At 40.8% G+C, this 15,718-nt stretch overlaps 1 protein-coding gene across 3 annotated transcripts in view; it reads left to right on the top strand.

The window, feature by feature from the left end:
- The window catches only part of CNTNAP5 (contactin associated protein family member 5), a 757,303-nt gene that overhangs the window by 338,933 nt on the left and 402,652 nt on the right, over nucleotides 1–15,718 (top strand). For all 3 annotated transcript variants that reach the window (XM_058548782.1, XM_058548783.1, XM_058548784.1), the window contains one exon: nucleotides 13,994–14,197. In XM_058548782.1, the coding sequence (XP_058404765.1) occupies nucleotides 13,994–14,197 (204 nt within the window). The remainder of the gene's footprint in view (nucleotides 1–13,993; nucleotides 14,198–15,718) is intronic.

Genomic DNA, 15,718 nt, shown 5'->3' with positions numbered 1-15,718 from the left:
ATAGGCTCTGGAATCTCAGTTTCCTGCCAGCCCTAGGTTCTCTCTTTATGCCTAAAAGTAGGATAAAATGCCATCTCTCACTGCGTTTTACAAAGACCACAGCACGAGATCTTTTCCTATTATGATTACTACTGCTAAATAATTCCATGGAGTAAATAATTTCATGGTAAAATTTAAAATAATTTTGTGGCCGGCCCAGTGGCGCAAGTGGTTAAGTGTGCACGCTCTGCTGCAGCGGCCCGGGGTTCGCCGGTTCGAATCCGGGGCGCACACCGACACACTGCTTGGCAGGCCATACTGTGGCGGCGTCCCATATAAAGTGGACGAAGATGAGCACGGATGTTAGCCCAGGGCCAGTCTTCCTCGGCAAAAACAAGAGGAGGATTGGCAGATGTTAGCACAGGGCTGATATCCTCACAAAAAATATATATATATATGTAAGAAATAATTTTAAAATCCTTACAGATATTCATTCTGAAGAAGTTACACCTCTTCTTGCTGTATGTTGAGTTCATTTGGCTATGACACATCTTCTACCTGTGGGTATCTGGCAACCAAGCTGGCTACATTGTTTCTCATAAGAATTATTGAATACCTCCTCCATTACCATTTTTCCTCCTGTCACCTCTGTTGTCAACTAGGGTATCTGATTTTTAAGTTTTATATGGATGTTTTCTCTTTCTTATCAATTTTCAGATTGATTAGTCTTTGTCCAAACATGTTCATGCTGGTGAACCGAGTAAATAAAGGACACGGGTCCTCCTACCTCGCTGAGTCGCTGAATGAAAGATGCACACTTGAAATAGAGATGTTAACATAGAATTGTGTAAACTAATTCATCTCTTGTGGAGACTGCAAGAGAGGAAGAGGTGCGGAATTGAGGACAACCATCCTAAGCTGTGACGAATGGAGGCGTTTTCAGGGAAAGAGGACCAGGATCTTTCTTGTTGGCGGCAGCTTTTCCATCAAGTTAGCAATTGCCTTTAGAAGTGCCACCACCACCATCATCGTCTCCCTCCCCTACTGTCATTTACTATGCACAATATGGTGTGACACCCACTCCAAACCTCACAATAGTCTCTCAAGATAAGAATTGCTATTCCTATGTACTACAGAAAAGGAAACTGAAATTTATAAAGGTGAATTCACTTTTTGAAAAGTTAAGTAATTTGCATCTTAGGCCAAATATTTCTTCTGAGCTCTAAAAATATACATTCATTTGCCTGATTGATATTTCAATTTGGTTAAGTCATAAATAGCTCAAATTTAACATATCCCAAAGGGAACTCTTAATCAACTTGTACCCTCCAACCATGCTCAATGTCTTCTTCTCGTGGTCTTCCTCCTTTCAATAAATACTGCCAGATGCCCAAAGCAGACCTGAGAATCTTTCTTGAGATCTTTTCTCTCCCTTACTTCCCACAGTAAATCCATCAGCAATCTCTATCAGTATTACTTCCAAAAATCATCACAATACATCCATTCCTTTTCATCTTCATAGTCACCAGCCTACTTCAGTTACATCTTCTATCATCTAAATTTTTAATGCAGCAACCCACTTTCACTCGTCTTTTCTTTTAGTCCATTATCTCTGCTACAGCCAGTGGGAAAATCATAAAATACAGCGTTGAGCCACTTTTTCCCGAAAACCTTTTAAAGTGCTGCATGTACTTAGGAATACAACCAAAGTCTTGTGTATAAAGAACAGGCTCTCTAGGATCTGGCCTTTGCCTACTTCACTGGTCTTATCATCCAGCAAGATCTCCTCCTTATCTGGGCTCAAGCCATCGTGGCTTTTCTTCTGCCTTCTACCATGCCAAGCTCTCTTCTGTCTCGGGGATATGCTGATCCCTCTGTCTGGAATGCTCCCCACTCCCTCTGCCTTCTTTAGCTCAACTCTTAATCGGTCTTAGCTTTGTTATCATTTTCTCAAAGAGGTGCCAATTGATTCCCAATTTAAATAAGTTTACTCTATTTTTCTGTCTTAAAATACACCATTCTTTTCTTTCAAAGCATTGATCACTGTCTTAATCTGTTTGAGCTGTTATAATGGAACACCATAGACTGAGTGTCTTATAAACAACAGAAATTTATTTCTCACAGTTTTGGAGGTTAGAAAGTCCAAGATCAAGGTACAGCAACTACCTGGTGTTTGGTGTCTGGTGAGGGCTCACTTTCTGGTTCATAGATGGCCATCTTCCCACTGTGTCCTCACCTGGCAGAAGGGGCAAGAGAGCTCTCTGGGGTCTCTTTCATAAGGGCACTAATCCCATTCATGAGGGCTCCACCCTCATGATCTAATTACCTCCCAAAGAGCTCAGCTCCAAATACCATCACACTAGGGATTAAGTTTCAACATATGAATTTTGGGGGGATACAAATATTCAGTGTACAGCAATTGAGATATAGATAAACAGATAGATATATGGAGAGATGGAGACAGAGCTAGAGAGAAACATATATATATATGTATAGATAAATAGATAGAGATTAGATAAATAGATAATTTACTGGCTATTTACTTGTGCATTTCATTGTGAATTACTTGTCTCACCTACCGGTTTATGAGCTCCATAAGGTCAAAGATCCTACGTAATTAGATACCCAGTTGTCAGCACAGAATGAGGTTCATTTCAATTATAGCAATTAAATTTGTTGAATGAACAACTTCCTCAAAGTGGCACAACCAGTAGTCTTCTGAGGCAGGATTTGAATGCAGTTCTCTACTGGTTCTATATTTTGGAGCTTTCCACTATGTGTCTGGAAGTGTTTAATCATATAACATGGAGAAATTTTATTCGAGGGAAAACATCATTATCTTCTAATACTCATATTATTGCTTTATTCAGAAGACCAAAATGAGCAACCTACAATTCCTAAGCATATGTAGCTAAGACGCCCAGGGACAAAGTTAAACTACTGCTCAGTCCAGGAGCCCCTGGGCTAACACACCTCTACTCCTTTATTCTTTACCTGCATTATCAAACCTACGTCTGCAAAGAATCACCTGAGTATGTACTATTTTTAAATACCTACTCTGGCCACACTCCAACTAAGTCACAATCTCTGGCTAGGGTCCCCAGCTCAAGTATTTTTTGTAGTTCTTAAGTGATTGTTATATAGAGCCAGAATTTAAAACCATCTTCTCAAACCCTTCTTCTAACTCTGAGAGCCACTTCATTCTTAGTGCATTGTCATTTTCATGTCTGTGATTGCTAATCTTAAGGATTTTCAATTAAACGTAAACACCTTTAAAGACAGTATACAGTAACGTTAAACACATGGGCTCTACACTCCAGCCAGCAGAGATGCAAAACTAGCTGTATCACCTACTAGTTGTGTAATCTTGGGCAATCTTGGGTCATCTGTGGACATAGTTTCCTTTTCTATGAAAGGAGAGGTGCTCATTTCATATTTGCTCATTTCATATTTGCAAATTGCTTGAAATAGTGCTTGGCATATGATATGCATTCAAAAAGTGTTAGCTCTGATCATAATTACCTTCATCTGGTATTTAAGCTGGTCATCAAACTTCTCTCCATTTTTCTGTTTCCTCCTTATTCAGGACCTCATCTCACCTGTACCTCAAAGGAAGGAGGTAAACTTTTTTACACACCAGGTCTGGAGGGTTCCTACACCTTTATCAGGCCATCTGGAGACTTTAAACCAGGTTGACTTCTGTCTGGGGCTTCTATTTGAATTTCTTTAAATATGGGAAGCTAATTAATTTTAAAAAGCATTATATATTCTGATAAGGTATAATGATCTGTCAGGCTTCCCAATCTCATTAAAAATTGCAACCATCATTTTATACCTCAGGTTGCCTCCTTTCCACACAAAGAAAAGATTTTGCTCCTATTTGGTTAATTATTGCCAAGTGGTGTCATCCAAAATCCATCAGCCTCAGAACTGAAGTCATATTCTCTTTCCCCAAATAAATCTCTTTGTCATCCTTGCTTCAGCTGTCCTCTTTGTTGTTGTTCCATCAGTTGGAGCTATTTATCATGCATGGTAGAGGCCTCGAAGTTGTAAATTTCATCTTTGGCACCTAAGGCCCATGTGGTTCTATCACAGGGACACTCAAAAGGCCAAGTTTATAGTTACGCAATCCCTGGAGAAGTGAAGGGACAGGATGGCAGCAGTCAGACCTGGGGACTTTGAGACCCCAATGTGGGCTTTGAATCCAGCTTTGGAAATCATAGCATTTTATAGCTGGAAAAATCTCCAAGATCATTTGTTGCAATTCCTTCATTCTATAGATAAGGAAATTGAGGCCCACATATGTCTTAAAATTAAGTTGGTTAAAGAATGGAATCTGCCCACTCTTCTTTCTCTTGGTTCATATAGGACTAACTGAAAAATCTCTTCTATGAAGAGACAAATATACATATACATGTGCAATAAAAGCACATTAAGTAAAAAACACTGTGATTAAGTCAACTTTTCTGATCTATCCTAAATAACTTTTCTGATTGAGGATTTTAAAACTCCTTCAATAGACAATAAACATTACCTCTCCTCTAGAGCTTTGGAGCTCTAGACATAAATAAGACAATCTTGCCCTTTAGGAACTCAAGGGTTTTTAGTAGCTAGGAAAGACAGACAAAGAAATGCTCGTAAATGCGGAGGTCAAGAAAACAAAGTCTTTTGTAAGGCCAGTAAAGGAGGGGAAATTCCAGGGTTAACAATTTTTCCTGATGAATTAACATCCTGCTGCCTGGTGTGTGATTGGACTGACTGTATAGCTCTGATTCTCATGACCCGTATGCTAATGGTGGTGATTTTAAAGGGAAGCTTAAAAGGGAAAATGACCTAATGTGAGATCAATCACTTTAAGCAGCAGTGGGTGTCCACACAAATGTCAAGGCCTTGCCTCCCACAGTTTGTTTTACATTTACTCCCTGTTGAAATGGTCACTGGGGTGACTTACTGTTATTCCCCCACTGGCCTTCTAACACTAAATTCCACAGACTGTGCCCAGGTAGAATTATTAACAAAGAGTGTTCAATTTCCCTCCAAAATAAAACCATGGTAAATCTTTTTTTAGAAAAAATGCCAACTAGTTTTAGGAGGGAGAAATAGCAGCTCTCGTCTCCAGTTTTGACACTACTATTTAAATGTCTCTCTCTGTGCAAACATCCTTTCAGGGAGCATTTGTGTGTTGTGGCTGAAGATCATTGATGGTCGTATGAAGCAAGGGAGCAGTGCATGATCGCATTATGCTGTTTTCACAACAGGGGTTGGCTGCTCAGTATCATCCTTTGCCTTGATTATTCTTTCCGTGAACTTGTAAATGAGATTTGTGAAACATTATCCCCTTAACGAAACCTTCTGTTAACCTATTTTTCCCTTAGTGGGGTGACCAGCCATTTCTCACTTACTGCCTGCTCTGCACCTTTTACTTGGGGTGACCATAGGTCCACTTTGTCCATATAGTCCTAGACTATGCTTATCATCCCAGTTTAGTTATCTCTAGCTCCCCTTTTCACTCTCACAAGTCCCTATGTGGGTAATAAGTTGTAGGGACTATCATTATGTTTTCCCTTATCACAGCCTACGTCATCAAACTGATTCATTTGCCAGGTTTTAATGTTATTGTATCTGAGTCCCTGAATGGAACTGTCCATGTCTCAATCATCTTTGCATCTCACAGCTCAGCAGAGTGACCAAAAAGAGGACAGAATATGCCCAACATCTGTCCGTGAATTTAATAAACAAATGAAAGGATCTCTACAACTTTGAAAGTTCCCTAAAATGAATACATTATTTTGCTATAATCTTTGTAGGTAGCAAACAATTTTAAGTGTGTGCAGAGATGTCTACAAGTCTAAGATATTAAAAAAAAACCTAGGCATTATAAGAAGGCAAGTCTGACTGTAAGAGCTCAAAAGTCTATCTGCTAAAGTTAGGGTTGGAATGCAGAGTTTTTATTTTTTTTTTGTACTATGACTGTTTTTTATGTTGTTTTCTTGAGACCTATCCTGTTTTTCACCTGCTATCATACACAGAAATGTCAGAAATTCTGTAAAAAAATTATTCTTAGGAGTTGTCATGGTTAGCTTTGGAAACTTACATTGTTTTCATAGTTCATCTGAGGTTATCACCAGCTTCTGACAAGGCCTGGAAAAGTCACAGAATTGGTAGAGGATATGTGCAAATTTGAGTGGACTGTGGAAACCTTTGTGGTTTGTGGATTGCTAGCCGAAGCCCTTGGGTCTTCAGTGCAAATGTACGGTCTGAATAATAATCATCTTTCTTATATAATGTATCATGAGATAAACTTCAAACTGTAATTGTGTTGAAAATCATGTTTGCAGTGAATAGCTGAAGAGTGTGAGTGGGACGAATTGTTCAAGGTGAATCGATAGTTTCTCTTGTCAACTTTGAGCTTCAGCTTTCCAGCCTGTGAGAAAACAGACTCTGTCACCGACCCACACAAGAACCCTTCTCAGCTCACTTGGGGATTCGAGCTTGGAATCTTTTATTCAGTGGAGTCCTTTTTTTAGCTTGTTTGTTGACAAGCTACCAACATCCATCAAATCTGCCAGAATATGCCTCCAGAACTCTGTCTTTCTCAGAAAACAAGCTGTGACAGCTGGGTCAGCAATTATGGGCCCATTGGGAAGTCGGCCAGCACCGGCGTTCTCAGTACCGCTGGGACAGAGGGAAGTGCGTGCTGGTTTTATCTTGACCTAAAAGGAGAGCTTAGTGAGCTATAGGACCTGCTCTTGTCCTGAAGACTCCTTGGGTCCACAAAATGGCCTACCCTTCATATTCTAGAGAAATCTACCAAAGTATGACCATCTTAACAAACCACAAATTGAATTGAATTGAGTTCAAAATAATGAGATCTTAAAAACTGAGTTTGAGAAAGAGGGAGAAATTGTCCACCCCAGGAAGTAAATGTCTAACAGATGTTTCTAACCAGCATTGTTGATGAAACAAGGAACTCTAATGAGTGGTCGCCATGTATTAATGGCAGGAAAAAGGAAACAAACAAACAAACAAACACTAGAAGAACCACATTAGAGCTTTTCCACCTTGGTACAAGACAATAAAATTGGATACTTCCACTGAGAAGGGGTGCAGTGGGGAGCCAGGATTGGAATTCAGGCTGAACACGTAAGTAATAGAGATGAACCGTCTAAAAACCAGAGCGTTCATCCGAAAAACCCAAACTGATCATGCACTTTCCCTAAGATGCTTGTAAAACATGAATGAAATATTTTGACAATTATTTCTCCATTGACTTCAGGGTCACACTGAAGTACATATTATTTTATTTTTCATAGGACCCTCCATCATAAAACTCCAACCTTTTGGTTGTCCCCAACCTTTTGATTCTCCACTGCCCAGCATCCTATGCTTAGCAAGAGGTTCTCACACCTCAGCACGTACCACAATCACCTACAGGACTCAATAACACAGAATTTTGTGTCCCAAGCCAGAGTTTCTGATTCCGATGGTCTGTGGTGAGGTCTGAAAACCGATACTTCTAACAAGTTCCCTGGGGATACGAAGACTGCTGGTGCAGAAAGCACTCTGTAGAGCCACTGCTCCAGAGGGTCTGAATCCTGGCAGATGTGAGATCTGACCTCCATGCCTTGAGGAGGCAGCTCCTTCCTCTCCTGGCAATGCCCTTTCCCCACACCTCACCTGCCTACCTCTCACTCATCCCTCAGGACTCAGGAGAAGCATTGTCTCCTCCTGGAGAGGCTTAAGTGACCCTCCTTTGGGCTTTCCAGCACTCATCTCCTCCCCTCGGATGTGAGGTGGTGTGGTTGCTGCCTTCAGCTTAGCCCTTGAGAGCAGGGCCTCTGTGGAGTTTATCATTGTCCACCTGCGCTGAACACAGGCCCTGCCGTGTTGAGGGGGCCCCATGAAGGTTTGAATGCAAGAATGTCTGAGTGAAGTGAGACCAAAAAATTGACTAGGGTGGGGGTTCGAGCTTAGTGGAGATAGTGTGGACACAGAGGGCACTGCATGTCTATCCTAGAAATGCCTCTCAGACATCTGTGTGGGTTCCTGGCCCTCCCTGGAAGAGCCACTGCTCTGAGGAACTTGGTCTGGGAGTGAAGGAGAAGGCACAGAAGAGCAGGGCCCCAGGGAAATTCATCCCAACTTTTAAGGAAAAGAAAACTTCTTATTTAACATTCTCTTCCCTTTGAATTGGCATCTCCTTATACGCACTCTCCCTGGTACATGCGTGATTCTCACTGTACAATGTCATGTTAGTCTCACTGTACATGAGACACAAATTTCACATAATCCTCATACCAACCCCCCATTTTTTATGAGGAAACACTTATGGCTTCGGGGTCTAACAGCTCATTACTACGTGTATGCCTTTGGGCAAGGTACATAATCTTTCTGAGCTTTAATTTCCCAATATGGACCTTGCAGGGCTGTTAAGAACATTAAATTAGGCAGTATGTGCTAATTAGTTCCCTTTTCCCTAGAGAATGGGTTACCTCATCCAGAGTAGGAAATCTCTATGAGTGGCTTAGAGAGGATCAATAGAGAATACAGAGGTATATTTAGTTTTGTCGGTTATTTTCTCCGTGTCCGTAAACTACGTTCTGAGGTGATCACACACTTCCCCATCCTCCAAGAGGAGCCTGTCTTCTACCCTTTACACACCTTGCAACATATTTTCTTTTCCTTCATTTTTTTCCTTTTTTTTTGTATTGTTGAAGAGACTCCTCTGTCAGGTTGCTTGTAACACATGAATGAAAATGTTGATGTCCATAACCACACCCCATGCCACAAGAGGAGTACCAAAACAGAGGATCAGGACAAAGTGGTCACAATAATATCTTAGGAGAAAAACCCAGCATATCATAGAATTGTTTATCTCATAGCAACACTATAAAAATATGGGCCTTTGTTGTCATTTTAAATCTGTTTTCTCCAAGTGAAGTTGGGAATGTTGAGAACTTCACACAGCTCCTGTGCCTGGGGGAAATAGTAAGTATTCAGTTGAGGAAAACTTTAGTCCTTCTTAAAAACTCATTGTTTTTTTACCATTTCTCCATCTGTGGAATGGCTGATGTGTGGCTTAATTAACATTACAAAGGTCCAGGGTGTTTGCCTGAGTTCTCTTAGACTGGCAAAGTTTTTCTCATATAGCTATCGGTGGACAGCTATCGGCGTCCACTCTCTGCAGGCTCATTCCAGGCCCTGGGGCCTCTCATGTCTGCACCCAGGAGTAACACAGCATCACATCCCAGTGGCTGAGTGTGGGCCTCTAGGAAAATGACCCCTCTGAGTGTGAATGGGCCGTTGGGCTTACAGGGTGGGGGCAGGTGATGTGACAGGAAGTCAGGGGACAATCAGCAGCCTCCCCCTCCAGCATTGGTAGCTTGGGTCATTGGGTCCATTAGGTCACTAAGTCATTTCACAGGTGTTCTGGATAGCGTCAAGTTCTGGGCCCAGTGCTGGGCTCTGAATCAGTGAAGTGGTTAATACACATCTGGCCCCGCCCTCATGTGATGCATCCTCGTGCTGGAGAGCTGCACTACAGACAAATCAGGAAACAACAATTACCAGATTCCAGTTGGGAGGTGAATTATGAAGGGAGTACCAGTGTGCTTAGAGGGAGACTAACTAACTGGAGGAAACTGTTAGGGAAAGGGCCAAGCACCTGACTGACAGCTGAGCGTGAGAGCATCTGAGAGAGGGGCAGCTCTTGGGCAAGGATTCAGCACACTCAGAGCAGGGTTAAGTCAGGTGGGGCAGGTGGTAAGTGTGGCTCTGCCACTCAATAACTACATACTTCACCTTTTTGTGCCATAGTTTCCTCATTTGTAAAATAGGAATAAAAACAGTCTGTTCCTCACAGGGTGATTAAAAAGATTAACAAGTTCATGCACCAAAAAACATTTAGAGCATTACAGGGCTCATGGTGTGTGCTCCTTATGTAATATACTACCTCCCCCCTGTGCACACAAACATGCACATAACACACACACACACACACACACACACACATTGAGACTACAGTGTGCTTGGAGTGGAGTCAGGGTTGGGGAGAGAAGTAGAGGATGAGGTGGGAAAGGAGAACAGAGCCAGATCAAGTGGGGTTTTGGAGACTGAATTTAATTCTTAGTGCAAAGGGAGTTCACCAAAGGACTTGAGCAAAGGTGACGTGAAAGTAAGAGAATGACTTTGGGGGAGGTGGCAAAAGTTGAATCAGGGAGGACAGTTATGAGGCTATTTTAAGAATATGGAAGGTGATGATAAGGGCTTGAACGATGCCGGCTCAATGTGATATGAAGGGTACTGAATCCTAAACTCAAACAGAATTTCTTCATACCATGTTCTTCATACCATCTTTATATAGTGTTTCAAATCTTCACCACTGCAGTAATTCCTTTGGATTAATGATGGAATGATGGAATGAAATGTTACTGAGTGATTATTCATTTTGAAGTATGAATTTATGTAATTCTCACAATGACTTTGTAGGGTAGGTTTCTCTTAGCCCTGTTGCACAGATAGGAATACTTAAAGCTCAGAGAAGTCAAGAAAGTTGACTCAAGTCCCCCAGCTGGTAAGCAGTAAAACCAGAATTGAAACTCAGATCCGTTAGACTTCAACAATATTTTTTTGTTCCTGTTCTGTCAATGGGCTCAATTTCCTTTAGGTCTCATGGCGACATGGAGATGCGTTTTCTTAGAGGTAGCCTGTCACAAACACTTCTATCATCATTAAACCACTAGATTGGCTAGACGTTGGAAGGAATGGAATATAGATCATAAATGTTGTGACGGATTGAAAGAGAGGGGGAATAGTGTAGAGGAGTAGGGAAAGGAAGAGTCTGGGCACTGCAGACTGAGACACATGGCACAAAGTGTCTCTTTAGCAGTAGCGAATTCCATGTCTATTCATGGAAGCATTTGTCCCATTCCCATAGGCAGATATAGTGTTTGAACTTTGTATTCTCATAGCACTGGGTGCACACCTCTATTTTAGCACATCACATGTTATATTAGCATCACTGTCCACAAATCATATGTCTCATGTCCACTTACTCAGCACTAAAGCTCCTAAAGACCCAGCTCCTAACCCAGAGTCTGGTGCAGTGGCAGGGAGAAGCAGTCAGAAGAGAGCATGGAGACACAATGTACACACCCTGCACACATGAAGAGTTTCAACTAGAGTTTGAGAAGCTGAAATATGGCAGAACAGGAAACTTGGAGCCAACTTGGCATCTCCTGAGCAGTAATCCGTCAAATCAACAAGTGAAATAACGTTGTTCTAGGTGAGAAGGTGGAGTGTCAGCCACAAGCTTGGACGCGTTAGGAACTCAAAGCCCTTTGGTTAGCTCGGTCACTGTGAACACTCCTACGACCTATTATTAATTTAACACAATAACGTGCCAGACACAATGTTGTCACCTTGTGAGTATGATCACTTCATATGTATTAGCACATTTCATTCTCACAGCAGTCTTCTCTGAAGGATATTAATTATCCCATTTTATGGAGGAGGAAATCAAGTCTTAGAGAGGTAGAGCTGCCCAAAGTGACCCAGCTAACAAGCTCTGGCTATCAGTTTAAAATCCCTGATCTTATCTACACTATGATCTTCATTGTTCCATGACTGATGATAGCTTGCTGAGTAGCCTCCAGGTAGTTTGGGTAGAGTCCAGTTCAGGAGACAGTTGTAGGGGAGTGATGGGGTGGTGTGAGCAGGCTCTGAGAGAGGTGCAGGTGTGTGAAGATCTCTATATCTGGACTTATGCTTTTTGGTGTCTAAGGAGTCGTCAACAACCTTTTGGTTAGAACCACTTTATTCCATAGGACTAAATGGTGAAATTGCATTTTAAAACTAATTATAGTAAAAATATGATTTCATTTTTATTTTCATTTCAGAATTTTAGCTTTACAAAGCATGTTTCTAGATCCTTGGTGAAAAAAAAAAGAAAACTTAATTTATCATTGTGTATGCTCAAGCTGAGGATTTTAATTGCTTGGTAAATAATGAAAAATTGAATTTTCCTTAGTACTTGATTTCAAATAAGACTAATCCCACTCTCTCCATACGCCCATTCACCACCATCCCACCCACATAAAATGGTATATAATGAATGTCTCAAGTTATAATTAAGTAGTTTTAAATTTTTGCCTATTATAAAAGTAATAAAAGTTCTCTGTAAAGGTTTTTATAATTACAAATAGGAAAAATAATGTGAAAATAATCTATATCATCACCTCCCAAATACAGTCCCTATTAATTTATCTTTAAGACTTTACTTTTTAGAGCAGTTTTAGGTTCACGGCAAAATTAAGAGGAAGGTACAGAGATTTCCCATATACTTCCTGCACCCACGCGTGTATAGTCTCCCCATCCATCAGCATCCTCCACCAGAGTGGTACATTTATTACAGTTGGTGAACCCACACTGACACATCATAATCACCCAAAGTCCATAGTTTACATTATGGTTCACTCTTGGTGTTGTACATTCTATGGGTTTAGACAAATTTAGAATGACATTTATCCATCATTGTATCATCATACAGAGTATTTTCACTGCCCTGAAAATTCTCTGTGCTCTGCCCTCTCCCTGCTGCCAACCCCTGGCAGCCATTGATCTTTTTACTGTTTTCATAGTTTTACGTTTTCCAGAATGCCGTATAGTTGGAATCATACAGTATATAGCCTTTTCGGTTTGGCTTCTTTCACTTACTAATATGCATTTAAATTTTCTCCATGTCTTTTCACAGCTTGATAGCTCATTTCTTTTTAGTGCTGAATAATACTCCATTGTCTGGATGTGCCACAGTTTATTCATCCATTCACCTACTGAGAGACATCTTGGTTGCTTTCAAGTTTTAGCAACTATGAATAAAGCTGCTATAAGCATCTGTGCACAGGTTGTTGCATGGACATAAATTTTCAACTCCTTGGGGTAAATACCAAGGAGCGAGGTTGCTGGATAGTATGGTAAGATTTTGTTTAGTTTTGTAGGAAACTACTAAGTGTCTTCCAAAGTGGCTGTACCGTTTTTGCATTCCCACCAGCAATGGATGAGGGTTCCTGTTGCTCCACATCCTCACCAGCATTTGGTGTTTTCAATGTTCCAGATTTAGCCCATTCTATTAGGTGTGCAGTATTATCTCATTGTTGTTTTAATTTGCATTTCCCTGATGACATATGATGTGGAGCATCTTTTCTTATACTTATTTGCCATTTGTACATATTCCATGGTGAGGTGAGAATTCCTATTAACTTTTTGGCATACAATTTTCAGATATGTTTATATACATCTACTGCATAAGTTTATCCAAATCATAATTACTTAATCTTCTCTTTTTTGCTTTAACGATAATGAATGAACATTTTTGTATTTTGTATTTTTGTGAAAGGACACATATCACCAGCACAAGATAAGGCAGGGATGGTGGGGATGCAATATACTTGGCTCTGTTCAAATACCAAATCTTCCTTCACTGCATATTCTTTTCCACTGAACCCAGAGGAAACCTCAGAATCCTTCTCAACACTGGGTTCTAGGAAGATGGTACTATTCAATCAGAGTTGGAATAATAAACTATATTTTCCATCTCTATCCTTGAGCCTGAAATGAGGGGATCAAGTGGCTCCAACTATGAGAAACAAATTAATACAGAAGATAAATCATGAGAGATTATTACAACCAGGCATCTAACGCAGTGGAGCCTGACATAGGTGCTTGTGGTATTCTCCTCCTGTCCCCTCAAGCAAAAGCTGACATATCACTAACGAGAGGTTTTACTTCTAGGCTGATGATCAGTTCAATTTGACTGAGTGGTGGTGGTTGCCTGTAAATAAATAATTCCCTCAAGTCTAATTATATTGCGTCTAGTCTCTATGCTTCCCATTGAGATGGGACCTTTCAAATTTCAAGAACGTTCCTGTGAATTGGACAACAGCTAAGATGGGAAGCAGGAAGGGCAATTATGAGGATATGCACTGATCTCTCTCTCTCTCTCTTTCTCTGTGTCCAGAATCAGATGTCGCTGACTTTGATGGCCGAAGCTCCCTTCTGTACAGGTTCAATCAGAAGCTGATGAGCACTCTCAAAGATGTGATCTCTCTGAAGTTCAAGAGCATGCAAGGAGATGGAGTCCTGTTCCATGGAGAAGGTCAACGTGGAGACCACATCACCCTGGAGCTCCAAGAGGGAAGGCTTGCCCTGCATCTCAACTTGGGTAGGGTCAAGCTTTCCCCCTTTCCCATGTCAGGCTATGCGGAACTAGTTTTTGTAGGTCACAATTCCTTATCCTCCTAGTGTGTCAGGTGGAAGTCACTGGAACACAATATAAGTGACATATTTCACTTATCCAGGTTGGAGAAGAAAAATAGATAGCATTTTTTTTTAAACTAGATCATGTTGGTAGGTAGGGAGAGCTACAAGCTAATTGCTGTTTATTTATTTATTATTTGTCTATCTGCCTATTTATCTATCTACCTATTTATCTGTTTATTTCTTTTAGTAACAAACTTTAAAGTAACTTGAGCAAGTTTAAACACTCACACACACACAGACATGCATGCACACATATTATAATGAGGCTTGCTTGCAATCTATTCTATTTGGTACATTTATGAAAGTTAAGTTCCACAGGAAAAAATGGAGAAAAACATTTTAATTTCTTTAAGTTCTTTTTTTTATTTTGGTGGAGGGAGAAGGGGTCATATTGTTGGGGGGGCGGGGTCTAAGTTCCTGAGCATTCCATGTCTTGTTAATGGAAACACTGTTTTCTGTAAGTGCCCTGGCTATGCCAGGGTGAGCCCTAGACTTGCCAACTCTGGCTAATTTACTAGAGAATGCCCTCCTGCCTCCTGTGGGTTTAGGACACAGGCCTCCCACTGTGGACTGCATCATCATGGCCTGCCTCACCATAGGCAGGTCTGTATCTCATTGTAATGGACTTCCTATCCCAGGGAAAGAGACAGAGGAGCTCAGCCTCTTTTATATGATCAAAGGTACTTTAGAAGGAAGGGTGAGCAGGGAGCAGAGTTCCCAAAGCTGCAACAGCAAACCAAAAACGATGTTCTGTGGTAAAAGAAACCAGAAAAGGAGCCAAGCTGAGAAAAAAGGAAGTGACTGTTTTTTATGAGAATGACTCCCTGCCCCCTGTTTGATACTTATTAATATTAGGAAAGGGGTAGATATTATACGTATGGAAGAGAAATTATCACTAAATATTTCCTGTCAAATAGTAGAGAAGGAAAGTCTAGCAGAATTTAGTTTATAAGTTCAAGTTGCATGGAAGACTGGAAAAAATCACAGATAAATGCTATATTTTAGCAATTAGCAGAAGAAACATAAGAATGAAGATTAGTGCAGACTCACCCCCAAAGCCAAACAATGTAAGTCTTTATTTTGAGGCATTTCTGAATATCTGTTTAGCCTCCGTGGTGAATATTGGCAGGGACATAAGGGAGAACTTCTGGAATCCTAAGTTTAACTCATAAAATTGACACCTAAGGCATTAGATTAATTATACAACAAAGGAATCTTTAGAAGCAGAGTCTCACCCAGAAGAGAGCAGTAAGAGGGTTTGCTAGTAACCTAATTGGTTGTATTAACACACCTACAGAAGCAATATATCAATGAACTAGCTGAAGGGTGGGCCTACAAATATTCAGCAGAAATACATCGGTTCTTTAACTGGCCTTCAGTTTTCAGGAAAGGAGTACAGTTGAAGGGAGCAGAGCCCTCAGAG

Source organism: Diceros bicornis, chromosome 10 (genome assembly GCF_020826845.1).
Source record: "Diceros bicornis minor isolate mBicDic1 chromosome 10, mDicBic1.mat.cur, whole genome shotgun sequence".
In the NCBI taxonomy this organism is placed as follows: domain Eukaryota; kingdom Metazoa; phylum Chordata; class Mammalia; order Perissodactyla; family Rhinocerotidae; genus Diceros; species Diceros bicornis.
The sequence above is the reverse complement of the archived record's forward strand: the minus strand, read 5'-3'. Positions and strand labels throughout refer to the sequence as shown.